General features: G+C 61.5%; 1 protein-coding gene across 11 annotated transcripts in view; it reads left to right on the forward strand.

Annotated features, from left to right (window-relative positions):
* Positions 1-736: 736 nt before the first annotated feature.
* LOC147103266 (AT-rich interactive domain-containing protein 1A-like) overlaps positions 737-27,085 on the forward strand; it is a 120,956-nt gene continuing 94,607 nt past the window's right edge. For 5 of the 11 annotated variants that reach the window (XM_085962723.1, XM_085962724.1, XM_085962725.1 and 2 more), the window contains exon 1: positions 737-1,218. In XM_085962723.1, coding sequence (XP_085818849.1) covers positions 862-1,218 — 357 coding nt within the window. In that variant the 5' untranslated portion in view covers positions 737-861. The remainder of the gene's footprint in view (positions 1,219-27,085) is intronic. The other 6 variants (XM_085962718.1, XM_085962719.1, XM_085962720.1 and 3 more) reach the window with 2 other exon arrangements.

Here is a 27,085-nt window from a genome sequence, read left to right on the forward strand (position 1 = left end):
CCACACCCAGCCATGCGGAGCGGCAACGACAACGGCAGCGCGGCCGTCTGAGCGCCAGCGCCCAGGGCGAGCCAGGGAGCCGAGAGTCAGCGAGCCAGCCGAGCGGCCGGGAGCGGGAGCGGGAGTGGGGGGGTCGGGGCCGCCGAGCCCGGGAGGGAGCGACACACCGAGAGCGAGTGAGGCGAAGCGAGGGGGGGGATCGCGCGGGGCGGCGGGCAGCATGGCCGCTCCGGTCAGCGCCCTCAGAGACACCGACATGAGCCAGGCCAAGGCCGGCGAGCTGGCGGCGTTGAAGCCGGGGACTGGGCCCGGCCCCACCACCGAGCAGGAGCATCACCTGCCGGGCAACGGCTCGGAACCCGGCGCCGCCGCCGCCGCCAGGGACACCTTCAGCAACCACCGGCTGAGCGCGGCCCCGGGGCCCGGCGAGCACAGCGACGAGGACAGCGGCCACCCGCCGCACGGCGAGCCGGACGGGGCCTCCTCCTCGGAGCAGAGTAACGGCGGAGCGGGGTCCGGGGAGCCCGAACCCGGCCGGGCCGCCGCCGCCAGCCTGGGCCTCCTGAGCGGCGACCAGCGTTTCGATCATTCCAGCAACAGCGGCGCCGGGCCCTTGGCCAACGCGAACCCGGGGCCCAGTCCCGGCCCGGCCGCCGTGCCGCCCGCCAGCTACGGTTACAACCATTACCGGGGCCCGTTCCACCAACATGGCGGACAACAAAGCCCCGGCATGGGGGCAGCGCTGCAGCCCGGCGGCCCTCGACTCCTTCCAGCCCAACTCTCACGAGGCCTTCGCCGGCCACTACAACAACTACACCGCGGCTTATCCGGCGGCCCGCAGCGGCTACACCAACCAGGGCTATGGCCTCAACTCGCCGCGGGCCGGGGCGGCTGGGCCCAAAGCCTCGGCCTCGAGTATGGCCGCGACTTTCCAGCGCTTCGGTGGCAGCAGTCGGCCCCCGGCCTTCAGCAGCAGCAACAGCCGCAGACTGCCTCCAGCACCCCAACCCTCAACCAGCTGCTCACCTCCCCGAGCGGGGCCGGGCTTTCACTAACTATAACCAGGCCCACCAGGACTACAACAGCAGCCAGGAACTGGCCAAGGGAGGCGATCTGGGCGCCCAGTACCCCAGCCCGGGCTGGGTAGCAGCGCAACAAAGGAGCCACCATCCGCCCATTAGCCCCGGCAGCAGCGGGCAGCCCCTGCCCAGGACTCAGGTAAAAAAAATAACTAACTACTAACTAGTTTAACATGGGGCGGAGAGTGGTAGTGGCAGTGCTAGTTAATAGTTAGTGTGGTGTGTGTGTGAGGGGGACCGGGCCCAGCTTGTGCTTCTCTCTCAGTACAAAGAATCCGTTCTAAAAATGGCCGGCTTTGTGCGAGCGGAGCAGCAGCTCTCGGTATAAATTATGTAAAGTGAGGCCCGAACCCGAGCAGGAGCGGCTCTCCCCAGCCCCCCTTCCCTGCCCCTCTGGCTCCCTTCCCCCCCTTCCCTGCCCCTCTGGCTCCCTTCCCCCCTTCCCTGCCCCTCTGGCTCCCTTCCCCCCTTCCCTGCCCCTCTGGCTCCCTTCCCCCCTTCCCTGCCCCTCTGGCTCCCTTCCCCCCTTCCCTGCCCCTCTGGCTCCCTTCCCCCCTTCCCTGCCCCTCTGGCTCCCTGCCCCCTGGCTCCCTTCCCCCCTTCCCTGCCCCTCTGGCTCCCTTCCCCCCTTCCCTGCCCCTCTGGCTCCCTTCCCCCCTTCCCTGCCCCTCTGGCTCCCTTCCCCCCTTCCCTGCCCCTCTGGCTCCCTTCCCCCCTTCCCTGCCCCTCTGGCTCCCTTCCCCCCTTCCCTGCCCCTCTGGCTCCCTTCCCCCCTTCCCTGCCCCTCTGGCTCCCTTCCCCCCCTTCCCTGCCCCTCTGGCTCCCTTCCCCCCTTCCCTGCCCCTCTGGCTCCCTTCCCCCCTTCCCTGCCCCTCTGGCTCCCTTCCCCCCTTCCCTGCCCCTCTGGCTCCCTTCCCCCTTCCCTGCCCCTCTGGCTCCCTTCCCCCCTTCCCTGCCCCTCTGCTCCCTTCCCCCCTTCCTGCCCCTCTGGCTCCCTGCCCCCCTTCCCTGCCCCTCTGGCTCCCTGCCCCCCTGGCTCCCTTCCCCCCTTCCCCCCTTCCCTGCCCCTCTGGCTCCCTTCCCCCCTTCCCCCCTTCCCCCCTTCCCTGCCCCTCTGGCTCCCTTCCCCCTTCCCCCCTTCCCTGCCCCTCTGGCTCCCTTCCCCCCTTCCCTGCCCCTCTGGCTCCCTTCCCCCCCTTCCCTGCCCCTCTGGCTCCCTTCCCCCCCTTCCCTGCCCCTCTGGCTCCCTTCCCCCCCTTCCCTGCCCCTCTGGCTCCCTTCCCCCCCCCTTCCCTGCCCCTCTGGCTCCCTTCCCCCCTTCCCTGCCCCTCTGGCTCCCTCCCCCCCTTCCCTGCCCCTCCCCCCTTCCTGCCCCTTCCCCCCCTTCCCTGCCCCTCTGGCTCCCTTCCCCCCCTTCCCTGCCCCTCTGGCTCCCTTCCCCCCCTTCCCTGCCCCTCTGGCTCCCTTCCCCCCCTTCCTGCCCCTCTGGCTCCCTTCCCCCCCTTCCCTGCCCCTCTGGCTCCCTTCCCCCCCTTCCCTGCCCCTCTGGCTCCCTTCCCCCCCTTCCCTGCCCCTCTGGCTCCCTTCCCCCTCTTCCCTGCCCCTCTGGCTCCCTTCCCCCCTTCCCTGCCCCTCTGGCTCCCTTCCCCCCTTCCCTGCCCCTCTGGCTCCCTTCCCCCCTTCCCTGCCCTCTGGCTCCCTTCCCCCCTGGCTCCCTTCCCCCCTTCCCTGCCCCTCTGGCTCCCTTCCCCCCCTTCCCTGCCCCTCTGGCTCCCTTCCCCCCTTCCCTGCCCCTCTGGCTCCCTTCCCCCGCCTTCCCCTCCTGCCCCTCTGGCTCCCTTCCCCCCTTCCTGCCCCTCTGGCTCCCTGCCCCCTTCCCTGCCCCTCTGGCTCCCTGCCCCCCCTGGCTCCCTTCCCCCCTTCCCTGCCCCTCTGGCTCCCTTCCCCCCTTCCCTGCCCCTCTGGCTCCCTTCCCCCCTTCCCTGCCCCTCTGGCTCCCTTCCCCCCTTCCCTGCCCCTCTGGCTCCCTTCCCCCCTTCCCTGCCCCTCTGGCTCCCTTCCCCCCTTCCCTGCCCCTCTGGCTCCCTTCCCCCCTTCCCTGCCCCTCTGGCTCCCTTCCCCCCTTCCCTGCCCCTCTGGCTCCCTGCCCCCCTTCCCTGCCCCCCTGGCTCCCTGCCCCCCTTCCCTGCCCCCCTGGCTCCCTTCCCCCCTTCCCTGCCCCTCTGGCTCCCTTCCCCCCTTCCCTGCCCCTCTGGCTCCCTGCCCCCCTGGCTCCCTTCTCCCCTTCCCCCCTTCCCTGCCCCTCTGGCTCCCTTCCCCCCCTTCCCTGCCCCTCTGGCTCCCTTCCCCCCTTCCCTGCCCCTCTGGTTCCCTTCCCCCCTTCCCTGCCCCTCTGGCTCCCTTCCCCCCTTCCCTGCCCCTCTGGCTCCCTTCCCCCCTTCCCTGCCCTCTGGCTCCCTTCCCCCCTTCCCTGCCCCTCTGGCTCCCTTCCCCCCCTCCCTGCCCCTCTGGCTCCCTTCCCCCCCTCCCTGCCCCTCTGGCTCCCTTCCCCCCCCTCCCTGCCCCTCTGGCTCCCTTCCCCCCCTCCCTGCCCCTCTGGCTCCCTTCCCCCCCCTCCCTGCCCCTCTGGCTCCCTTCCCCCCCCTCCCTGCCCTCTGGCTCCCTTCCCCCCCCTCCCTGCCCCTCTGGCTCCCTTCCCCCCCTCCCTGCCCCTCTGGCTCCCTTCCCCCCCTCCCTGCCCCTCTGGCTCCCTTCCCCCCCTCCCTGCCCCTCTGGCTCCCTTCCCCCCCCTCCCTGCCCCTCTGGCTCCCTTCCCCCCCTCCCTGCCCCTCTGGCTCCCTTCCCCCCCTCCCTGCCCCTCTGGCTCCCTTCCCCCCTCCCTGCCCCTCTGGCTCCCTTCCCCCCTTCCCTGCCCCTCTGGCTCCCTTCCCCCTTCCCTGCCCCTCTGGCTCCCTGCCCCCCTGGCTCCCTTCCCCCCTTCCCTGCCCCTCTGGCTCCCTTCCCCCCTTCCCTGCCCCTCTGGCTCCCTTCCCCCCTTCCCTGCCCCTCTGGCTCCCTTCCCCCCTTCCCTGCCCCTCTGGCTCCCTTCCCCCCTTCCCTGCCCCTCTGGCTCCCTTCCCTGCCCCTCTGGCTCCCTTCCCCCCTTCCCTGCCCCTCTGGCTCCCTGCCCCCCTGGCTCCCTTCCCCCCTGGCTCCCTTCCCCCCTGGCTCCCTTCCCCCCTGGCTCCCTTCCCCCCTTCCCTGCCCCTCTGGCTCCCTTCCCCTGCCCCTCTGGCTCCCTTCCCCCCTTCCCTGCCCCTCTGGCTCCCTTCCCCCCTTCCCTGCCCCTCTGGCTCCCTTCCCCCCTGTCCCTGCCCCTCTGGCTCCCTTCCCCCCTTCCCTGCCCCTCTGGCTCCCTTCCCCCCTTCCCTGCCCCTCTGGCTCCCTTCCCCCCTTCCCTGCCCCTCTGGCTCCCTGCCCCCCTGGCTCCCTTCCCCCCCTGGCTCCCTTCCCCCCTTCCCTGCCCCTCTGGCTCCCTTCCCCCCTTCCCTGCCCCTCTGGCTCCCTTCCCCCCTGGCTCCCTTCCCCCCCTGGCTCCCTTCCCCCCTTCCTGCCCCTCTGGCTCCCTTCCCCCCTTCCCTGCCCCTCTGGCTCCCTTCCCCCCTTCCCTGCCCTCTGGCTCCCTTCCCCCCTTCCCTGCCCCTCTGGCTCCCTTCCCCCCCTTCCCTGCCCCTCTGGCTCCCTTCCCCCCTTCCCTGCCCCTCTGGCTCCCTTCCCCCCTTCCCTGCCCCTCTGGCTCCCTTCCCCCCTTCCCTGCCCCTCTGGCTCCCTTCCCCCCTTCCCTGCCCCTCTGGCTCCCTTCCCCCCTTCCCTGCCCCCCTTCCCTGCCCCTCTGGCTCCCTGCCCCCCTGGCTCCCTTCCCCCCTTCCCTTCCCCCCTTCCCTGCCCCCCTGGCTCCCTTCCCCCCTTCCCTGCCCCTCTGGCTCCCTTCCCCCCCTTCCCTGCCCCTCTGGCTCCCTTCCCCCCTTCCCTGCCCCTCTGGCTCCCTTCCCCCCTTCCCTGCCCCTCTGGCTCCCTTCCCCCTTCCCTGCCCTCTGGCTCCCTTCCCCCCTTCCCTGCCCCTCTGGCCCCCTTCCCCCCCCCTCTGGCTCCCTTCCCCCCCCCTCTGGCTCCCTTCCCCCCCCCTCTGGCTCCCTTCCCCCCCCCTCTGGCTCCCTTCCCCCCTTCCCTGCCCCTCTGGCTCCCTTCCCCCCTTCCCTGCCCCTCTGGCTCCCTTCCCCCCTTCCCTGCCCCTCTGGCTCCCTTCCCCCCTTCCCTGCCCCTCTGGCTCCCTTCCCCCCTTCCCTGCCCCTCTGGCTCCCTTCCCCCCTTCCCTGCCCCTCTGGCTCCCTTCCCCCCTTCCCTGCCCCCTCTGGCTCCCTTCCCCCTTCCCTGCCCCTCTGGCTCCCTTCCCCCCCTCCCTGCCCCTCTGGCTCCCTTCCCCCCCTCCCTGCCCCTCTGGCTCCCTTCCCCCCCTCCCTGCCCCTCTGGCTCCCTTCCCCCCCTCCCTGCCCCTCTGGCTCCCTTCCCCCCCTTCCCTGCCCCTCTTCCCCCCCCCCCTTCCCTGCCCCTCTTCCCCCCCCCCCCTTCCCTGCCCCTCTTCCCCCCCCCCTTCCCCTGCCCCTCTTTCCCCCCCCCCCTTCCCTGCCCCTCTTCCCCCCCCCCTTCCCTGCCCCTCTTTCCCCCCCCCCTTCCCTGCCCCTCTTCCCCCCCCCCCCTTCCCTGCCCCTCTTCCCCCCCCCCTTCCCTGCCCCTCTCTCCCCCCCCTTCCCTGCCCCTCTCCCCCCCCCTTCCCTGCCCCTCTTCCCCCCCCTTCCCTGCCCCTCTTCCCCCCCCCCCCTTCCTGCCCCTCTTCCCCCCCCCTTCCCTGCCCCTCTTCCCCCCCCCTTCCCTGCCCCTCTTCCCCCCCCCCCCTTCCCTGCCCCTCTTCCCCCCCCCCCCCTTCCCTGCCCTGCCCCTCTTCCCCCCCCCTTCCCTGCCCTGCCCCTCTTTCCCCCCCCCCCCCCTTCCCTGCCCCTCTTTCCCCCCCCCCCCTTCCCTGCCCCTCTTCCCTGCCCCTCTTCCCCCCCCTTCCCTGCCCCTCTTCCCCCCCCCTTCCCTGCCCCTCTTCCCCCCCCCTTCCCTGCCCCTCTTCCCCCCCCTTCCCTGCCCCTCTTCCCCCCCCTTCCCTGCCCCTCTTCCCCCCCCCCCCCCCCTTCCCTGCCCCTCTTCCCCCCCCCCCCTTCCCTGCCCCTCTTCTCCCCCCCCCCCCCTTCCCTGCCCCTCTTCCCCCCCCCCCCTTCCCTGCCCCTCTTCCCCCCCCCCCTTCCCTGCCCCTCTTCCCCCCCCCCCTTCCCTGCCCCTCTTCCCCCCCCTTCCCTGCCCCTCTTCCCCCCCTTCCCTGCCCCTCTTCCCCCCCCCTTCCCTGCCCCTCTTCCCCCCCCCTTCCCTGCCCCTCTTCCCCCCCTTCCCTGCCCCTCTTCCCCCCCTTCCCTGCCCCTCTTCCCCCCCCTTCCCTGCCCCTCTTCCCCCCCTCTTCCCCCCCCCCCTTCCTGCCCCTCTTCCCCCCCCCCTTCCCTGCCCCTCTTCCCCCCCCTTCCCTGCCCCTCTTCCCCCCCCCCTTCCCTGCCCCTCTTCCCCCCCCTTCCCTGCCCCTCTTCCCCCCCCCCTTCCCTGCCCCTCTTCCCCCCCCCTTCCCTGCCCCTCTTCCCCCCCCCCCTTCCCTGCCCCTCTTCCCCCCCCCCCCTTCCCTGCCCCTCTTCCCCCCCCCTACCCCCCTTCCCTGCCCTCCCCTCTTCCCCCCCCCCCCTTCCCTGCCCCTCTTCCCCCCCCCCTTCCCTGCCCCTCTTCCCCCCCCCTTCCCTGCCCCTCTTCCCCCCCCCTTCCCTGCCCCTCTTCCCCCCCCTTCCCTGCCCCTCTTCCCCCCCCCCCCTTCCCTGCCCCTCTTCCCCCCCCCCTTCCCTGCCCCTCTTCCCCCCCCCCCCTTCCCTGCCCCTCTTCCCCCCCCCTTCCCTGCCCCTCTTCCCCCCCCCTTCCCTGCCCCTCTTCCCCCCCCTTCCCTGCCCCTCTTCCCCCCCCTTCCCTGCCCCTCTTCCCCCCCCTTCCCTGCCCCTCTTCCCCCCCCCTTCCCTGCCCCTCTTCCCCCCCCCTTCCCTGCCCCTCTTCCCCCCCCTTCCCTGCCCCTCTTCCCCCCCTTCCCTGCCCCTCTTCCCCCCCTTCCCTGCCCCTCTTCCCCCCCTTCCCTGCCCCTCTTCCCCCCCTCTTCCCCCCCCCCCTTCCCTGCCCCTCTTCCCCCCCCCTTCCCTGCCCCTCTTCCCCCCCCCTTCCCTGCCCCTCTTCCCCCCCCCCTTCCCTGCCCCTCTTCCCCCCCCCTTCCCTGCCCCCTCTTCCCCCCCCCCCCTTCCCTGCCCCTCTTCCCCCCCCCTTCCCTGCCCCTCTTCCCCCCCCCCTTCCCTGCCCCTCTTCCCCCCCCCCCCTTCCCTGCCCCTCTTCCCCCCCCCCCCCTTCCCTGCCCCTCTTCCCCCCCCCTTCCCTGCCCCTCTTCCCCCCCCCTTCCCTGCCCTCTCCCCCCCCCCTTCCCTGCCCCTCTTCCCCCCCTTCCCTGCCCCTCTTCCCCCCCCCCCCTTCCCTGCCCCTCTTCCCCCCCCTTCCCTGCCCCTCTTCCCCCCCCCCCCTTCCCTGCCCCTCTTCCCCCCCCCTTCCCTGCCCCTCTTCCCCCCCCTTCCCTGCCCCTCTTCCCCCCCCTTCCTGCCCCTCTTCCCCCCCCTTCCCTGCCCCTCTTCCCCCCCCCTTCCCTGCCCCTCTTCCCCCCCCCTTCCCTGCCCCTCTTCCCCCCCCCTTCCCTGCCCCTCTTCCCCCCCCTCTTCCCCCCCCCCCTTCCCCGCCCCCCTTCCCCGCCCCTCTTCCCCCCCCCCCTCTTCCCCCCCCCCCCCTCTTCCCCCCCCCCTCTTCCCCCCCCCCTCTTCCCCCCCCCTCTTCCCCCCCCCTCTTCCCCCCCCTCTTCCCCCCCCCCCTCTTCCCCCCCCCCCCTCTTCCCCCCCCCCCTCTTCCCCCCCCCCCTCTTCCCCCCCCCCCTCTTCCCCCCCCCCCCTCTTCCCCCCCCCCTCTTCCCCCCCCCCTCTTCCCCCCCCCCTCTTCCCCCCCCCCTCTTCCCCCCCCCCCCCTCTTCCCCCCCCCCTCTTCCCCCCCCCCCCCTCTTCCCCCCCCCCCCTCTTCCCCCCCCCCCCTCTTCCCCCCCCCCCTCTTCCCCCCCCCCCCTCTTCCCCCCCCCCCTCTTCCCCCCCCCCCCCTCTTCCCCCCCCCCTCTTCCCCCCCCCCCCTCTTCCCCCCCCCCCCTCTTCCCCCCCCCCTCTTCCCCCCCCCCCCTCTTCCCCCCCCCCCCCTCTTCCCCCCCCCCCCTCTTCCCCCCCCCCTCTTCCCCCCCCCCTCTTCCCCCCCCCCCTCTTCCCCCCCCCCTCTTCCCCCCCCCCTCTTCCCCCCCCCCCTCTTCCCCCCCCCTCTTCCCCCCCCCCCCCTCTTTTCCCCCCCCCCTCTTTTCCCCCCCCTCTTTTCCCCCCCCTCTTTCCCCCCCCCTCTTTTCCCCCCCCTCTTTCCCCCCCCCCTCTTCCCCCCCCTCTTCCCCCCCCCCTCTTCCCCCCCCCCTCTTCCCCCCCCCCCTCTTCCCCCCCCCCTCTTCCCCCCCCCCTCTTCCCCCCCCCCCTCTTCCCCCCCCCCCTCTTCCCCCCCCCCCTCTTCCCCCCCCCCCTCTTCCCCCCCCCCCTCTTCCCCCCCCCCTCTTCCCCCCCCCCTCTTCCCCCCCCCCTCTTCCCCCCCCCTCTTTCCCCCCCCCCCGCTTCCCCGCCCCTCTTTCCCCCCCGCTTCCCTGCCCCTCTTCCCCCCTCCCCCTTCCCTGCCCCCTTCCCCCTTCCCTGCCCCTCTGGCCCCCTTCCCTGCCCCTCTGGCCCCCTTCCCCCTTCCCTGCCCCTCTGGCCCCCTTCCCCCTTCCCTGCCCCTCTGGCCCCCTTCCCCCTTCCCCCTTCTCTGGCCCCCTTTCCCCTGTCCTGCCCCTTTCCCCCGTCCCTGCCCCTCTGGCCCCCTTTCCCCCCGTCTGGCCCCCTTTCCCCCCCCCGTCTGGCCCCTTTTCCCCCCGTCTGGCCCCCTTTCCCCCTCGGGCCCCCTTTCCCCCTCCCTGCCCCTTGGGCCCTTCCCCCCCCCCCTCCCTCCCCCCCCCCTCCCTCCCCCCCTCCCCGCTTCCCCTCCCCCCTCTGGCCCCCTTCCCCCCCCCCCTGCCTCTCTGGCCCCCTTTCCCCCCCCCTTTCCCCCTCCCCTTCCCCCCTCCCTGCCCCTCGGGCCCCCTTTCCCCCTCCCTGCCCCCCACCTTCGGGCCCCCCGGGCCCCCTCCCTGCCCCTCGAGTCTCCCCCCCCCCCCCCCCCCCTTGCCCCTCGGGCCCACTCTGGGGGGCCCCCCCTCCACTCCTGGGCCCCCTCCCTCCACTTCTGGGCCCCCTCCCTGCCCCTCGGGCCCCCTTTCCCCCCTCCCTGCCCCTCTCCCCCCGTCCCTCGGGGGCCCTCCTTGGCCCCCCACTTCTCTTTTTCCCGCCCCCCCCCCCCACGTCTCCCGCCCCCCCCACGTCTCCCGCCCCCCCCCACGTCTCCCGCCCCCCCCCACGTCTCCCGCCCCCCCCCCCCCACGTCTCCCGCCCCCCCCCCCCCACGTCTCCCGCCCCCCCCCCCCCCACGTCTCCCGCCCCCCCCCCACGTCTCCCGCCCCCCCCCCCACGTCTCCCGCCCCCCCCCACGTCTCCCGCCCCCCCCCCACGTCTCCCGCCCCCCCCCCCACGTCTCCCGCCCCCCCCCCACGTCTCCCCGCCCCCCCCCCACGTCTCCCGCCCCCCCCCACGTCTCCCGCCCCCCCCCCACGTCTCCCGCCCCCCCCCCCACGTCTCCCGCCCCCCCCCCACGTCTCCCGCCCCCCCCCCACGTCTCCCGCCCCCCCCACGTCCTCCCCGCCCCCCCCCACGTCTCCCGCCCCCCCCCACGTCTCCCGCCCCCCCCCACGTCTCCCGCCCCCCCCCACGTCTCCCGCCCCCCCCCCACGTCTCCCGCCCCCCCCACGTCTCCCGCCCCCCCCACGTCTCCCCGCCCCCCCCCCCCACGTCTCCCGCCCCCCCCCCCCACGTCTCCCGCCCCCCCCCCCCACGTCTCCCGCCCCCCCCCCCACGTCTCCCGCCCCCCCCCCCCACGTCTCCCGCCCCCCCCCCACGTCTCCCGCCCCCCCCCCACGTCTCCCGCCCCCCCCCCACGTCTCCCGCCCCCCCCCCACGTCTCCCGCCCCCCCCCCCACCGTCTCCCGCCCCCCCCCCCACGTCTCCCGCCCCCCCCCACGTCTCCCGCCCCCCCCCACGTCTCCCGCCCCCCCCCACGTCTCCCGCCCCCCCCCACGTCTCCCGCCCCCCCCCCACGTCTCCCGCCCCCCCCCCCACGTCTCCCGCCCCCCCCCCACGTCTCCCGCCCCCCCCCCACGTCTCCCGCCCCCCCCACGTCTCCCGCCCCCCCCCACGTCTCCCGCCCCCCCCACGTCTCCCGCCCCCCCCACGTCTCCCGCCCCCCCCACGTCTCCCGCCCCCCCCACGTCTCCCGCCCCCCCCACGTCTCCCGCCCCCCCCCACGTCTCCCGCCCCCCCCACGTCTCCCGCCCCCCCCACGTCTCCCGCCCCCCCCACGTCTCCCGCCCCCCCCACGTCTCCCGCCCCCCCCACGTCTCCCGCCCCCCCCACGTCTCCCCGCCCCCCCCCACGTCTCCCGCCCCCCCCACGTCTCCCGCCCCCCCCACGTCTCCCGCCCCCCCCACGTCTCCCGCCCCCCCACGTCTCCCGCCCCCCCCACGTCTCCCGCCCCCCCCACGTCTCCCGCCCCCCCCACGTCTCCCGCCCCCCCCACGTCTCCCGCCCCCCCCACGTCTCCCGCCCCCCCCCACGTCTCCCGCCCCCCCCACGTCTCCCGCCCCCCCCACGTCTCCCGCCCCCCCCACGTCTCCCGCCCCCCCCACGTCTCCCGCCCCCCCCCACGTCTCCGCCCCCCCCCACGTCTCCCGCCCCCCCCACGTCTCCCGCCCCCCCCACGTCTCCCGCCCCCCCCACGTCTCCCGCCCCCCCCACGTCTCCCGCCCCCCCCACGTCTCCCGCCCCCCCCACGTCTCCCGCCCCCCCCACGTCTCCCGCCCCCCCCACGTCTCCCGCCCCCCCCCACGTCTCCCGCCCCCCCCACGTCTCCCGCCCCCCCCCACGTCTCCCGCCCCCCCCACGTCTCCCGCCCCCCCCACGTCTCCCGCCCCCCCCACGTCTCCCGCCCCCCCCACGTCTCCCGCCCCCCCCACGTCTCCCGCCCCCCCCCACGTCTCCCGCCCCCCCCACGTCTCCCGCCCCCCCCACGTCTCCCGCCCCCCCCACGTCTCCCGCCCCCCCCACGTCTCCCGCCCCCCCCCACGTCTCCCGCCCCCCCCACGTCTCCCGCCCCCCCCACGTCTCCCGCCCCCCCCACGTCTCCCGCCCCCCCCCACGTCTCCCGCCCCCCCCACGTCTCCCGCCCCCCCCACGTCTCCCGCCCCCCCCACGTCTCCCGCCCCCCCCACGTCTCCCGCCCCCCCCCACGTCTCCCGCCCCCCCCACGTCTCCCGCCCCCCCCCACGTCTCCCGCCCCCCCCACGTCTCCCGCCCCCCCCCCACGTCTCCCGCCCCCCCCACGTCTCCCGCCCCCCCACGTCTCCCGCCCCCCCCACGTCTCCCGCCCCCCCCCACGTCTCCCGCCCCCCCCCACGTCTCCCGCCCCCCCCACGTCTCCCGCCCCCCCCACGTCTCCCGCCCCCCCCACGTCTCCCGCCCCCCCCACGACTCCCGCCCCCCCCACGTCTCCCGCCCCCCCCACGTCTCCGCCCCCCCCCACGTCTCCCGCCCCCCCCACGTCTCCCGCCCCCCCCCACGTCTCCCGCCCCCCCCACGTCTCCCGCCCCCCCCACGTCTCCCGCCCCCCCCACGTCTCCCGCCCCCCCCACGTCTCCCGCCCCCCCCCACGTCTCCCGCCCCCCCCACGTCTCCCGCCCCCCCCACGTCTCCCGCCCCCCCCACGTCTCCCGCCCCCCCCACGTCTCCCGCCCCCCCCACGTCTCCCGCCCCCCCCACGTCTCCCGCCCCCCCACGTCTCCCGCCCCCCCCACGTCTCCCGCCCCCCCCACGTCTCCCGCCCCCCCCACGTCTCCCGCCCCCCCCACGTCTCCCCCGCCCCCCCACGTCTCCCGCCCCCCCCACGTCTCCCGCCCCCCCCCCACGTCTCCCGCCCCCCCCCACGTCTCCCGCCCCCCCCCACGTCTCCCGCCCCCCCCCACGTCTCCCGCCCCCCCCCACGTCTCCCGCCCCCCCCCACGTCTCCCGCCCCCCCCCACGTCTCCCGCCCCCCCCCACGTCTCCCGCCCCCCCCCACGTCTCCCCGCCCCCCCCCACGTCTCCCGCCCCCCCCCCACGTCTCCCGCCCCCCCCCACGTCTCCCGCCCCCCCCCACGTCTCCCGCCCCCCCCCACGTCTCCCGCCCCCCCCCACGTCTCCCGCCCCCCCCACGTCTCCCGCCCCCCCCACGTCTCCCGCCCCCCCCACGTCTCCCGCCCCCCCCACGTCTCCCGCCCCCCCCACGTCTCCCGCCCCCCCCACGTCTCCCGCCCCCCCCCACGTCTCCCGCCCCCCCCACGTCTCCCGCCCCCCCCACGTCTCCCGCCCCCCCCACGTCTCCCGCCCCCCCCACGTCTCCCGCCCCCCCCCCACGTCTCCGCCCCCCCCCTCTTCTCCTTCCCCCCCCTCTTCTCCTTCCCCCCCCTCTTCTCCTTCCCCCCCCTCTTCTCCTTCCCCCCCCTCTTCTCCTTCCCCCCCTCTTCTCCTTCCCCCCCTCTTCTCCTTCCCCCCCTCTTCTCCTTCCCCCCCCTCTTCTCCTTCCCCCCCCCCTCTTCTCCTTCCCCCCCCCTCTTCTCCTTCCCCCCCCCTCTTCTCCTTCCCCCCCCCCTCTTCTCCTTCCCCCCCCCTCTTCTCCTTCCCCCCCCCCTCTTCTCCTTCCCCCCCCCCTCTTCTCCTTCCCCCCCCCCTCTTCTCCTTCCCCCCCCCCTCTTCTCCTTCCCCCCCCCCCCCCTCTTCTCCTTCCCCCCCCCCTCTTCTCCTTCCCCCCCCCCCTCTTCTCCTTCCCCCCCCCCTCTTCTCCTTCCCCCCCCCTCTTCTCCTTCCCCCCCCCCTCATCTCCTTCCCCCCCCCCTCTTCTCCTTCCCCCCCCCTCTTCTCCTTCCCCCCCCCCCCTCTTCTCCTTCCCCCCCCCCCTCTTCTCCTTCCCCCCCCCCCTCTTCTCCTTCCCCCCCCCTCTCTTCTCCTTCCCCCCCCTCTCTTCTCCTTCCCCCCCCCCTCTTCTCCTTCCCCCCCCCCTCTTCTCCTTCCCCCCCCCTCTTCTCCTTCCCCCCCCCCCCTCTTCTCCTTCCCCCCCCCCTCTTCTCCTTCCCCCCCCCCTCTTCTCCTTCCCCCCCCCCCTCTTCTCCTTCCCCCCCCTCTTCTCCTTCCCCCCCCCCTCTCCTTCCCCCCTTCCCCTTCCCCCCCCTCTTCCCCTTCCCCCCCCTCTTCCCCTTCCCCCCCCTCTTCCCCTTCCCCCCCCTCTTCCCCTTCCCCCCCCCCTCTTCCCCTTCCCCCCCCCTCTTCCCCTTCCCCCCCCCTCTTCCCCTTCCCCCCCCCTCTTCCCCTTCCCCCCCCCTCTTCCCCTTCCCCCCCCCTCTTCCCCTTCCCCCCCCCTCTTCCCCTTCCCCCCCCCCTCTTCCCCTTCCCCCCCTCTTCCCCTTCCCCCCCCCTCCTTCCCCTTCCCCCCCCTCCTTCCCCTTCCCCCCCCCCTTCCCCTTCCCCCCCCCTCTTCCCCTTCCCCCCCCCCTCTTCCCCTTCCCCCCCCCTCTTCCCCTTCCCCCCCCCCTCTTCCCCTTCCCCCCCCCCTCTTCCCCTTCCCCCCCCCCTCGTCCCCTTCCCCCCCCCCCTCGTCCCCTTCCCCCCCCCCTCGTCCCCTTCCCCCCCCCCCTCGTCCCCTTCCCCCCCCCCTCTTCCCCTTCCCCCCCCCCCTCTTCCCTTCCCCCCCCCCCTCTTCCCCTTCCCCCCCCCCCTCTTCCCCTTCCCCCCCCCCTCTTCCCCTTCCCCCCCCCCCTCTTCCCCTTCCCCCCCCCCCCTCTTCCCCTTCCCCCCCCCCCCTCTTCCCCTTCCCCCCCCCCTCTTCCCCTTCCCCCCCCCCTCTTCCCCCTTCCCCCCCCCCTCTTCCCCCCCCTCCCCCCTTCTCGTGCATCCTTTCCCGCCTCCCCAGTATTTTCCTCCAGAATTGCAGGCTTTACTTTTTAAAATAAAACTCTCTGCTTGCAAAAAAAAAATGTCTATAAAGGATTGGGTGAGTTCAGTGGAGCAAAGCAGGCTGTGTGAGCAGTGGGGTTTTGCTGCATGTTCTGGAGCTCAGAGACTGACTGCTTTCTTTGTTTTAGGATTCTGATCCCAGTGAGTTTCCCCCCTTTTTAATTTATTGATATGTGCTCAGTAACTGCCCTGCTGCTTTTGTCCGATTGTTTACCACTGTGTTTGCTGATGTACCTCTGCTGCCTTTTCCAGCTTCTTGTTTGTTCCCCCCCCCCCCCCCCCACACCACCCATGTTTTTTTCTCCTCCGCTGTCTTGTGTACAACCTTGAGCCGGCTTACTTTGCCAGTACTAGATGGTATAGTGCACAGGCTGGTGATTTGAGTAAGTGCAGATTGCACGGTTTGGGATTTGAATTATGGAGGTAAAATCCTTCTGTCAAAGCCAGGAGACAGTTGGTCTTAGGGTGACATGTTATCTGTAATCTGATTGGCTCCTCACCCACTGCTCCTGGCCATTTATAATTGCCTCTGATGTAATGGCAAAACAACCTGATTAGCTCATAACCTGGAATATGGTTCACGTTACACCAGAGTGTGTGAGGGAGGGGGAGAAATAAATACAGGTAATGGCCATTGTTTCACAGGCTCAGCTTGGGGAGGGCAAGAGATGCTGTGGAAACAGCTCCTGACCTTGAAATGCTGAGCAGCTGACTGCACAGGGAACGGCACCACAAACAATACCGGCCGTGTCAGTGTGTACAGCCCCATTGTGTGATGGCAGGCTGCTTATGGGGGGGTTCCACAATTTTTGCACTGACCTTGGGCTGCAATTTCACAAAATGTATCCCACAGAATAGAACAACACCTGGCCCTTTTTTAAAGGTGGCTTCAACATATTGGATCCCAATACACCGTTGCAGCAACACTTACCGGTTCGAATCCCAGCCTAGGCTTTGGTTGATCTGCAGTAAAACATTCTGGCCCGGTTACTTGTTCCTACAAGTTCTGTGTGTGTATAAATAAGGGATTGTAGCTGTATAAATTGACGCAGAGCTCTGCTTAACTAAGCTACTCTTGGTTAGGGTGCGTTATATTAACAATTTCATATTCCAGGTGACAAGTTGCATCTTCAGAATTTTTTTTTAAAGTTAGAGGTTTCCTTAAATTTAGAGCCTTGCTTTGCACTCCTGCTTTTAACAATGTTGCTGATTTTTCTGTAAATTATATTCTGATTTAAACAGAATTGTAGAAGTCTTTTTGTTGTCGACCCTGGTGTTCCCGGTTTGTTTGTGGTACATCTGGGTCAGGATTATGTACCTGGTGCGGGCAGGGGGAGGGGGCTTGCTGTTTAATTTGGAAGCCTTGGAACTTACCGTTTAAGGTTGTGCAGTAAATTCAGTCGCTCTTTCTAATATGCGGGAGGAGTGGTTGTATTGGAGTTGGCCACGTCTTGGTTTGTAAAGTTTGGCTGTGCTGACTGTCGCGGTGCCTGAAGCTGATGTACAGGGATCAACCTTTCAGTTGGTGTAAGATTTGAAGGTTGACGTACAAATGCAGATTGTGTGTTTTGCTGTGTCTGTATCATGGTCACCTCCAGTACCAGACCCGGTATATCAGCACCAGGGGCACATACATTGCCAGGCCCGGTATATCAGAACCAGGGGCACATCCAGTGCCAGACTTGGTATATCGGCACCTCAGTAACATCCAGTGCCAGACCCGGCATATCCGTAGAAATTCAACCCTGATGCCGATCAGACTCCAGTAGTTGAGGCAGTGTTCCCAGGAGGCACGAGTTGACATTCCAAACGCTTGCGTATTTTGAATCACTGATCGGATTATTGAGGACTGTCAAAGTTCTGAAGCTTTTGTGTCCCTTTTTATGGTAGTTGAGGGTGAATTTTCTTGTTCTTTGAACATTTGAACAGGAAGGCAGTTTCATTGGGGAATCAGAAACTTAATTTTGATAAAATGCTGGCCATATTGACAGTGCTGAGAACTCATTGCAAACGGTTCTGCTGAACTAACATTTTGAAGTTGTATTTTATACATTTTTGTACCTGACAACTATTACATCCGCAGTGGGGAATATTGATAATTTAAAAAGAGAATCTTGTTTGGGATTATCATACTTCAGGTTGGAATAAGGATTTTTTTTCCCAAGTATTCTTCCCCAGTTGGTGCAGAACAAGGATGGAACTTGGGATCTTCTGGGTCTGTGCCTGCACTGGGCACTTGGGAATGATCTACATAAGTACTGACCTGGACCATCTTTATTGTTCTCATGATGTAGGTGAGACTAGCAAGGCCACATTTATTGAAAAGATGGGCCCCTGGAAGTGATAGTCTTGTGTCATACCTTGTACAAACAATCTGAGACGGTTAAGGGGAGGGCAGAAAATTGTATTTAAAAACTGGTTAGAGACAAGGGAGCAGAGTCTGAGTTGAGGGCAGTTTCTCAGAGTGGTTGTAGGTGGGTTGCAGTGTCCCACAGTGTTGTGTTCCGAGACTGCTTCCGCTCACTGTGTACATCAGTCTTCTGGGTTTGGAGGGAGCGGTGTCCAAATTTGCAGACGATACAGGGAGGCACAGGAAATAATTCTGAAGAGCAATGGAAGCTGCAAGGACGAATTGATAAGATGGTGGAATGGGTAAAAAAATGGCAGATAGAATTCAATGTCAGTAAATGCGAGGTGGTACATTGGTTAAAAAGTTTGAATAGGGGCAAGCTGGAGGATGTGGAAGAACAGGGATTTGGGGGTTCTTGTTCATAAGACAATAGTAGCAACTCAAGTAGATAAGGCCATTAAAAAAAAAAAAGCTAATGGAATACTGGGTTTTATGGCATGGGTATGGAATATAAAAGTTGAGATGTGTTGGGGAATCTATATAAAACTTTTGTAAGACCACAGCTGGAGGACTGCAGTTTTGGGCTCCACATTATGGGAAGGATGTTGAGGTGTTAGAGCGGGTTCAGCACAGGTTCACCAGGATGCTGCATGGTATGAGGAAACACAAATACGAAGAAAGACTTGGAAAAATTGGGGCTGTTTTTGTTAAAAATAGAGGAAATTACAGGATGATTTGAAAGATATTTAAAATGATGAATCATGGGACAGAGTAGATAGAAGCAAGCGGTTTCCAGTGGCGGGGAGCCTAGAACGCTAAGTACAAGAGATTTAGAACACAGTGTGGGAGAGACTTCTTTAAACTGAAGGTTATGAGGCTGTGGCATACACCAGAGTTAGTGATTGAAGCAGAGACCATGTCAGTGTTTAAGATTAAGTTAGATTGTTAGTTGAAGGAATGGGGAATGAAGGCATGTGGGAACAGGGCGGGCACATGGGATTAGGATGCTGTTCGTGTGGAGGATAAACACCAGCACAGACTGGCTGGGCTGAATGGTCAGTTTCCATGTTGTATAATTTCTAGGCCACCTCGGGGCATTAAGTGGCCACACTGGGAAGGGATGGCAGTAACTCTTCACTGAAGCACATTAGTTAAAATGTTGGTTTTTTACAACAATCCTGCCATTTTAGCATACAGCGTAACAATTATTGAATTTAATTTCACAACTTGGAGGGATTAAACTCTTGATCTCTGGGTTGTTGATCCAGAACCATCACCACTGTACTACCATGTCTTTCCAGCTATAACTTGAGCACTGCAAGTTGGAGCTTCCACCCAGAACGTCCTGTGATTTGAATTTTGCCGTTGACTTGCAGCCTTCTGTTACTCTTCTGAGTGAGTTTCTGGCTTACTGGAGTATCTGGTAGGAATGGGATGAGCCACGAAGCAGGTTGCCTCTCTGTTGCATCTTCCTGTCGGTAATGGGAGGTGGAGGCATTGTAGTGAGGTCCCGATCATAAAGTCCCTGGGCTAATTACACTCAATATTTGTGCGTGTACTTTAGCTATTTCTTTGTGATGGAGCACTAACAGCCCATTCTTGCCGGGGTTGAAATAGGGAAAGCCTCCTGACCTGTAAATCTAATTGTAGTTGGAGTGCAAACATCAGACGGGAGTGTTGGGAGGGTCCTGCCAGGGGGTTCAGTAAGAGCCATTGGAGTACTGTAGGAGAGTGGGGGTGTTTCGGGGTCTGTGTCAACCTCGTGTCCTAACCCTGAACATTTTGAAATGAATGATTTGGGATGGATTTCTACATTAGACTTGCTGTGTTGCACTGCACTTAAAATAGTTTTGTTAAAAGTATAGAGCTGGGGTTTGGAAACCGAGTTCAGTTTGAGGGCTGCACTGGAAGTTCAGTGAAACTGGTCCCTGTATTGTGGGCACAGTTTGTATATTGTTGAACTGACCACCTGAGTTTTAAGTTGCAGTGATATTTACCGACTCTTGGCTTGCATTGGGACTGAGGTTTCAGCATTTTCTAGGTCTGGCGATTTGGTCCCTGGTGGTGGGTCATATTTTGTTCTCTTTTCCTCATTTTACTTTCTATTCCTGTTTATAAATGTTTCCCTGTTGGTCTGGTTATTATGGCACTTCAGTTGTTGAGTTGGGGGATTGGGAAGAGATACCCTGTACTTGACGGGTGTTTACTAACTATTGCCCCAGGTCTGGTGCAGTCTGCGAGCCCTAGTACTCTGGCCCACAGACCCAGGCGGTCCTTTTACTTCCATTCACTGGCATGTCTGTTTCACTCCTGCGCTCCTCAAAGTTCAGAAAGGGCTGCTTTTGGTGCTGTTGCCTCATTGGTGGATAACTCCACAATCTGAATGTCAGTATCTTTTAGTATTGTCAGTATGAGCTGTATGCAACTTAATAGGAACATTGATTTAAAGTTTGCGACGTACAAGTCTCCATGCCAAGCACTTACAGATCCCACAGAAAGAAAAGCTTGGGCACTGCTCTCTAAACTTTTAAAGTGAGGCATTTCACTGCTGCTGGTGTCCACCTCAGTGCCAGGTGGAGCTTGGCAGAGTGGGCATGGATTGATCGCTCCAAGACTGGAGCATTGAATATATTCTGCAACCCAATCCCAAGTTCATATACAAGTGCCGACTGAAATTTGCGCTTGGGACTTGCTCAGGTGTTTGCTTCAGTTGGCGGAGAGGTGCAGGGAAGTTCCCAAAGAAATGCTTCGCTCGTTGTTTTTGTTGCTCCTGATGATTCCAGCAGTGAGAGCGATTGTGGGTACAGGTGAGGTTCGTGGAGTGGATGAAACTGCCCAAAGAGACGGTGTTAGAGGAGAGTGGGAGCGAAGGAATGAGCGGTGGACAACATATGTGCTTCTGTCACTCTTGACTTTGTTTTTTTCCCCCCCTATCTTCCCTCAGAAGAGGAGGGCGATCTTTGGTATTGTTCCCCTAGTTTTCTTTCCCGAAGGCGCAGAGCCCTGGGGTGTGGATACTGCCAGATCTCTAGTACCTCACCTAAGTGCCCATTAGTTTATAAGCCTGGACAGTGCGTGTCCGCGGGCAGTTCATTTGTTTGGTCAGCTCACCTAATGTCCACGTGCGCTCTCCAGTCGGAGTGACTGGCTACTGATTAGGAACAAGAAACCAGGGTATCTGCTGTTATCCACTCCCTCGTGCACTCGCACAAGGAAAGCAGTTTGAAGTTATTGCTGTGTTTGAAAGGTGCAGCCAGGATTAGTCAATACCCAGTGCCTGTTGCTGGAAAATGTGTCTATAATCTACGTTAATTTAACATTTTTTATTTGCTTAAAAGAAAAATGTTATCCAGTAGTTTAAATGATGCTATGTTTTGCATGATATTAATTTGAATTAAACACTCAATTAATGGGGTGGACTGTATATCCATATGTACATTGGGTGAGGACTGGATCAGGTTCGGCTCCTGACTCCCCAGCCCTCTGTCCCCCACCTCTTGTGTGCGCGGTTGGTTAGTGTGCCTGCAATCTCCCTCGGCACGCACACGTGAATGATTATTCGTCCGGTACTGTGGGTCACCTCCCACATCCTGTTCTAGTGACAATCAGGAGGATGGGGCGAGGAAGTTGCTGGAGTGTATGCTGCCCAAACAAGAACCCAAGAACACACGGGAGAAAGAAACACTTGTATTTATATAGTGCATTTCACGACCTCAGGATGTCCCAGAGTGTTTTACAGCCAATGAAGTACTTTTGAAATGTAGTCACTGTTATAATATAGGAAACGCGGCAACCAATTTGCGCACAGCAAGCTCCCACAAACAGCAATGTGATAATGACCAGATCATTTATTTGTGATGTTGATTTGAGGGGAAAATATTGGCCAGGGTAACTTCCCTGCTCTTCGAAATAGTACCAAGGGATCTTTTACGTCCACCTGAGAGCGCAGACAAGGCCTTGGTTTAACGTCTCATCCGAAAGATGGCACCTCCGACAGTGCAACACAGATACTGTTGAATCAAAAGTTCCTTTTGATGTAAACTTCACTATAATCTGTATGGCTATGGATCAGTGGATTGCCACGTGTTCTCCCTGTGTGGCTGGAGGAGAAAGTTTGCACGGGCCTTGTTAGACGGTAAGTGTCTAAAGATGTAAAGTTTGTTTTCAGTTTTGACATTGAGCAGTTCAATGTCTTTCTGTACTGAAGACTGAATATTGATGAGAAGCTTCGGGTCCTGAGAAACAACTGCTGCTCCTGTTGGCGAAACCGCGTATTTCTAGCGCTTCCAAACCCTTTTGGAAAGCGCTGGTTACCAGAGCTCATGTCCCTCCTGCTTCACTGAGAGTAGATGACATTGAAACTATAGCTGGGCCTGAAGGTGGGAGGTAGAGGGGGGAAAACTATTTTATCTGTGGTGGCTACACAAGTCAAATGGTGAGTTCTTTCCATGCTCCCTCGTGCAGATGAAAGTGGATGAGGTTTACAGATTAAACTAAATGGTACAACATAGTCAGAGTCATTGCTTTATGGTAACTAAATAAGCCAAATCCCATTTTTATTGCATGGGCCACCGCCCTACTCCGGCCCTGCCTCAGCTCATCTGCTGAAACCCCATCCATGCCTTTGTTCCCTCCAGTCTCGATTATTCCATTGCCTACCTGGCCGGCCTCCAACCTTCCACCCTCCATAAATTGCTCATCCAAAACTCTGCTGCCCATATTTTAACACTTTCCAAGTCCTGTTCACTCATCACCCCTGTGCCCGCTGACCTACATTGGCTCCCGGTCCGGCAACTCAATTTTAAAATTCTCATCCTGGCTTTCAAATCCTTCCATGCTCTAGCCCCATCCTATTTCTCTAACCACCTCCAGCCTTGCAACCCTCTGAGAACTCTAATTCTGGCCTCTTGCCCGATTTATAATCGCTCCACCATTAGCGGCTGTGCCTTCAGCTGCCTGGGCCCCAAGCTCTGGAATTCCCTCCCTAAATCTCTCCACCTCTACCTCTCTCTCTCGTCCTTTTAAGACACTCCTTAAAACGACCTCTTTCTGTCCGAATATCTATCTCCTGTGGCTTGGTTTCACGTTTTGTCTGAACGCTCCTGTGAAGCGCCTTGGGACGTTTAACTACGTTAAAAGCCTGTATAAATGCAAGTTGTTAAGGGACTTGGAGATTTTTGCTGGTGTTTTGGAGATCATATTCTGTCATTTTACCCTTTTTTTGTGGAAATCAACAAAATTGCGCGTGGTCAAGAACTTCCAGCAGCAGCCGCCGATAGGAATGGGACTGTGGACCGATTTCCATCGATACTTGTTTATTTCCTCGACTGTCCCGGTGCAGTGGTGGTAGTTGAAAATTCAAGAGTTGTGTAAGAATACAGCGCAAAGTTTTGGGCCAAGCTCGGTTCTAGTCTTCCCTTCCAGTACTTGGAAATTCCCAGAAAGTTAGATTAAACTCCCATGCCGTTTTCCTTAGGAATGCAATAAGGTGTTGGCTATTACAATGCAAGTCAGGTAATCCTTCCAGGTTATTGGACTAGGGTTATTAGTGTTGGTCCTGCTTTTAAAGCTGCTTGCTCAACTGCTGCTTTCAATTTTTACATTTTATTTCTTTAGATCAGTTTATGCTTTAGTTATGAGGAGAGACTAGAGAAACTGGGGCTCTTTTTATGGAGCAAAGAGGATTAAGAGGAGATCTGATAGAGGGGTTCAAAATAAATTGGGAAAAACTATTTCCACTAGTTGGTAACTGGTGGACATAAGTTTAAGATCATCACCGGAAGAATGAGGGAAGGAATTTTTTTTTTTTTAAGCGTTGTTGGGACATGGTATGCAGTACCAGAAACATTGCTGGAAGCAGAATCCAGGATACCTTCTGAACGGGAAGTGATTGAATATTTGAATTTTGGGAAAGTGTGGGGGATGGGACTAAGTGGGTAGCTCTTTCAGAGAGCTGGTACGGACACGATGGGGTGAATGGCCTCCTTCTATGATGTAAAATTCTATGATTCTTTGTTAATCTTAGAGAAGAGGGACTTTTATTAACCTCTTCATCCATGCAGTGACTGACCCCTCACTCAGTGAAATAATTTAGGCACGTTTTAGTAATTCTTCCTCTACATGATGCAAATGCAACAACAACGTGTATTTATATAGCACCTTTAACGTAGTAAAACATCCCAAAGCGCTTCACAGAAGTGTTATAAGACAAAAATTTGACACTGAGCCACATAAGAAGAATTAGGGCAGGTGACCAAAAGCTTGGTCAAAGAGGTAGGTTTTAAGGGGCATCTTAAAGGAGGAGAGAGGCGGAGAGATTTAGGAAAGGCGTTCCAGCACTTTGAGCCTAGGCAGCTGAAGGCACGGCCACTGATGGTTGACAGAATTTGAGGAGCGCAGATATCTCCGGTGGGGTTGTGGGGCTGAATGAGATTGGAGATGGGGAGGGGCGAGCCCATGGAGGGATTTGAAAACAAGGATGAGAATTTTGAAATTGAGGTGTTGCTTAACCAGGAGCCAATGGAGGTCAGCGAGCACAGGGGAGATGGGTAAACGCAAGAGTTTGCAACTTTCACCAGCCGTTGTTAGGGGTGATTTTTTTTTCCCCCTCCTGAACTATATAGTCCAGACTCAAGCAAGTCTGGTTTGTTTCACCAGTGGTACTCACTGTAGATTTTTGTCCCCCAAGTTGATTCACTGGACTTAGGATGGAGAGTGGCTGTTATTGATGCTCAGTAAATCCTTGCTTATCAGGGTGAGGGATGTGGGCAATGGAGCACTTTCTATTTCGGGCACCTCGTGTCAGTATCACATACTCTCTCAAGGAAGCAGAACAGAGCTTCCTCAACAGTGCCCCAGCAATGTGTCTTGCCCCTACTGCACTAGGGTGACATTTTTGCATTTTGCACACAGCCATTCTGTGACTGCTCTGAGTGAGGTTGTCAGATTACGGGCAGTTTTAGAACATGCCCACTAAGGTATGAGTTGAAACTGTGCAAACTCATTTCACGTAGGACCTGTGCAGCCAGCAGACAGAGCACATTCTCGCCCTATTGGTCCAGGCTAGATTTGAACCCATTTCTTCTTGGGCAGTCCCTCGGAACCGAGGATGACTTGCTTCCACATTAAAAATGAATTCTCAGGTGACTGATGAGTCCAATGCGGGACCTACAGTCTCTGTCACAGGTGGGGCAGACGGTGGTTGAAGGGGCGGGTGGGTGGGGTGCTTGGGTTGACATGCGCTCCTTCCGCTGTTTGTGCTTGGCTTCCGCTTGCTCCCGGCGAATAGACTCGAGGTGTTCGGCGCCTTCCCGGATGCTTCTCCTTCACTTTTTAACGGTCTTGGGCCAGGGATTCCCAGGTATTGGTGGGGCTGTTGCACTTTTTCAAGGAGGCTTTGAGGGTGTCCTTTAAGCGTTTCCTCTGCCCACCTGGGGCTCTCTTGCTGCGTTGGACTCCGAGTAGAGCGAGCGCTTGTTTTGGGAGTCTCGTATCGGGCATGCGGACGATGTAACCTGTCCATCGGAGCTGATCGAGTGTGGTCAAAGCTTCGATGCTGGGGATGTTGGCCTGAGCGAGAACACTGACATTGGTGCGCCTATCCTGCCAATGGATTTGCAGGATCTTGCAGAGGCAGCGTTGGTGGTACCTCTCCGGTGCTTTAAGGTGCCTGCTGTACATGGTCCTGCTGTACATTAGCTGAAGGTCACTGTCATCCAGACCGCACTTGCAGTGAATGTAACAAGATTACGGCGTTCAATCACCATAATTTTCAAAAATATTTGCTACAGCCTGTTGCATCTCAATTGTTTGTGGTAAGTGTCATGTTTTGATATTACAAAGATGTTCAGTTGCAGTGTGTGTCACATACAAAGTAACATACACAGGACAGAAGTATAGGCCAGAACCTACTTGAGGGGTTCGGGTGGTTTATATGTAGAATAATCAATACTCGGGGGTGAGTTACAGGCCGGAATCTAATTGAGGGGGTTTGGATGACATCATTAACAAGTTGGAAAGATTTGTCGGCATTATCCGAAGCCAGGTAGGATTGTAACTTGGGCTTGATTTTATAAAAATTATAGCGGCAATCTTATTCTGCTTTTGGGAGATCAGATGCTTCCTGAGGTGGTCTGTGTATGAGTTCGCACTTGATCATTAATAAGTTTAGCTTGATGAATGAAAGTTTTTAAAATAAACTGGAGTTTATTATATCCTGGTGTATTCTTGTATTGTACAAAATAAAACCCTGGGAATTAATTTTTAGAACTGTTGGGGAGCTTTTACTTTAAATGGGACTGTGCTCTTTCACCAGTGACATTAGGAAAGGGATTGTGGGAAAACTGGGCACCACTGGCAGCTCTCAAAGGCTAGATTAGATTTGAGAACCGTGAATGTGTTACACTGCTGCAGGTTAATGTGCGCGTGCTCGAGGGCAGTGCTGACTGGATGTTGCTGCGTGAAGCAGTGTGGTGTGCAGGCTCGTTGTGTACAGGGCTCCATCTTGTGACTCCACTGGTCTCTGCTTGTCCGTCCTGGGTATCTTGGTGTACAAACCGTTGTAGGGAGGCTTTGCTGTTGCCTCCGAATGTCGACCATTTTCCGTATCAAACTGCTCCTGCTTCTCATGTAACTGTCATCTGCTTTACAAGATCTGTGGTCACCAGTGTCATCTCCTGCATTGCAATGTGGGAAACTGAAGTCATATATATTTTTGAAGTAATGGGGAAAGAGAATATACCTTAAATGGGTGGAGGTGCAGAGGTTCTTTGGTGTGCAGGTATACTGGTCATTAAAGGAGGCAGCAAAAGTAGGTGAGATCATAAGGCAAATAGAATCCTTGGCTTTTGTAATCTGGATGCAAAGAATACGAAAGCAAGGAAGCAATGTTGGACTTGACCTTAGATTGCAGTTGTGCCGGCTCTTTGAAAGAGCTATCCAATTAGACCCACTCTCTGTTCTTGCCCCATAGCCCTGCAAATTTTTCCTTTTAAACTATATATCCAATTCCCTTTTGAAAGTTACTATTGAATCTGCTTCCATCACCCTTTCAGGCAGTGCATTCCAGATCATAAAATACTCCTAACCTCTCTGGTTCTTTTACCAATTATCTTAAATCTGTGTCCTCTGGTTACTGACCCTTCAACGTTTGGAACAAGTCTATTAAATCTCCCCTGCTCTAAGGAGAACTATCCCAGTTTCTCTAGTCTCCACATAACTGAAGTTTCTCATCCCTGGTACCCTAGTAAATCTCCTCTGCACCCTCTCCAAGGCCTTGACATCCTTTCTGAAGTGTGGTGCCCAGAATTGGATACAATACTTCAGCTGAGTTATTCAAAATTATGAGGGATTTTGATGGAGTATGTTTCCAATGGCAGGAAGGCCGGTAACCAGTGGACACAGATATAAGATATTCGGAAAAAAAATCTTGGTGAATTGAGAATTTTTTTTATGCAACAAGTTATGATGTGGAATGCACTGCCGGAAAGGGTGGTAGAAGCAGATTCAGTAGCAGCTTTCAAAAGGGAATTGGATAAATACTTGAAAAGTAGAAATTTTCAGGGCTATAGGAAAGAGCAGGGAAGTTGGACTAATTGGGTAGCTCTTGCAAAGAGCATGCACAGACAGATGGTCTCTTGTGCTGTATGAATCTGAACCTTTCATGGTTGCTTTTGGTGTCAGCCCATAAAGGACCAGCTTTATTGAATTCAATTTCATAACTTGTAGTGGTGAGATTTAAACTCTCAACCTCTTGGGTTACTAGTTTAGTACCATAACCACTGGGCTATCATGCCCTAACCTTTCCCCCACCCTCTTTGACCCATCCCCATTGGGTTTGAGTGCTTGTGTTCTTGTAACCACTATGAATTGTCCTGTCTTTTAACATGGTGTGTATGGACCAGGTATGACAAGGGTGTCTCTAGTGTAGAAATGCTGGTTATACCTTTCTCTAATGAGCTGGCTGTTTGGTGCTTATGAACAATAATAAAAGATCTGGAATTCCTATCGTGAGAGAACTCTGCTCAATATTTTTAGTTTTCACTTGCAGCCAATGAGTCATTTTCAGCAATGGCTGGAATAGTCATCTGATGTTTAGTATCTGGGTGAATGACTGGACAAGTAGCCCTGGGACGGCTTGTAATTTTCCTGTTCAACAACCCTCTAGTCTGCCAGTAAACAAGCAACAGTACTTTAATCAAGAGTCACCCACTTTGACACACTTTCTAAAATCTCTCTTTTTTTTGTACTGTTAACATGTTAAATCCCATTGAAAACTA

The sequence above is a fragment of the Somniosus microcephalus genome, chromosome 20 (genome assembly GCF_052327205.1).
Source record: "Somniosus microcephalus isolate GS21.2 chromosome 20, FLI_Smic_1.0, whole genome shotgun sequence".
NCBI lineage: Eukaryota > Metazoa > Chordata > Chondrichthyes > Squaliformes > Somniosidae > Somniosus > Somniosus microcephalus.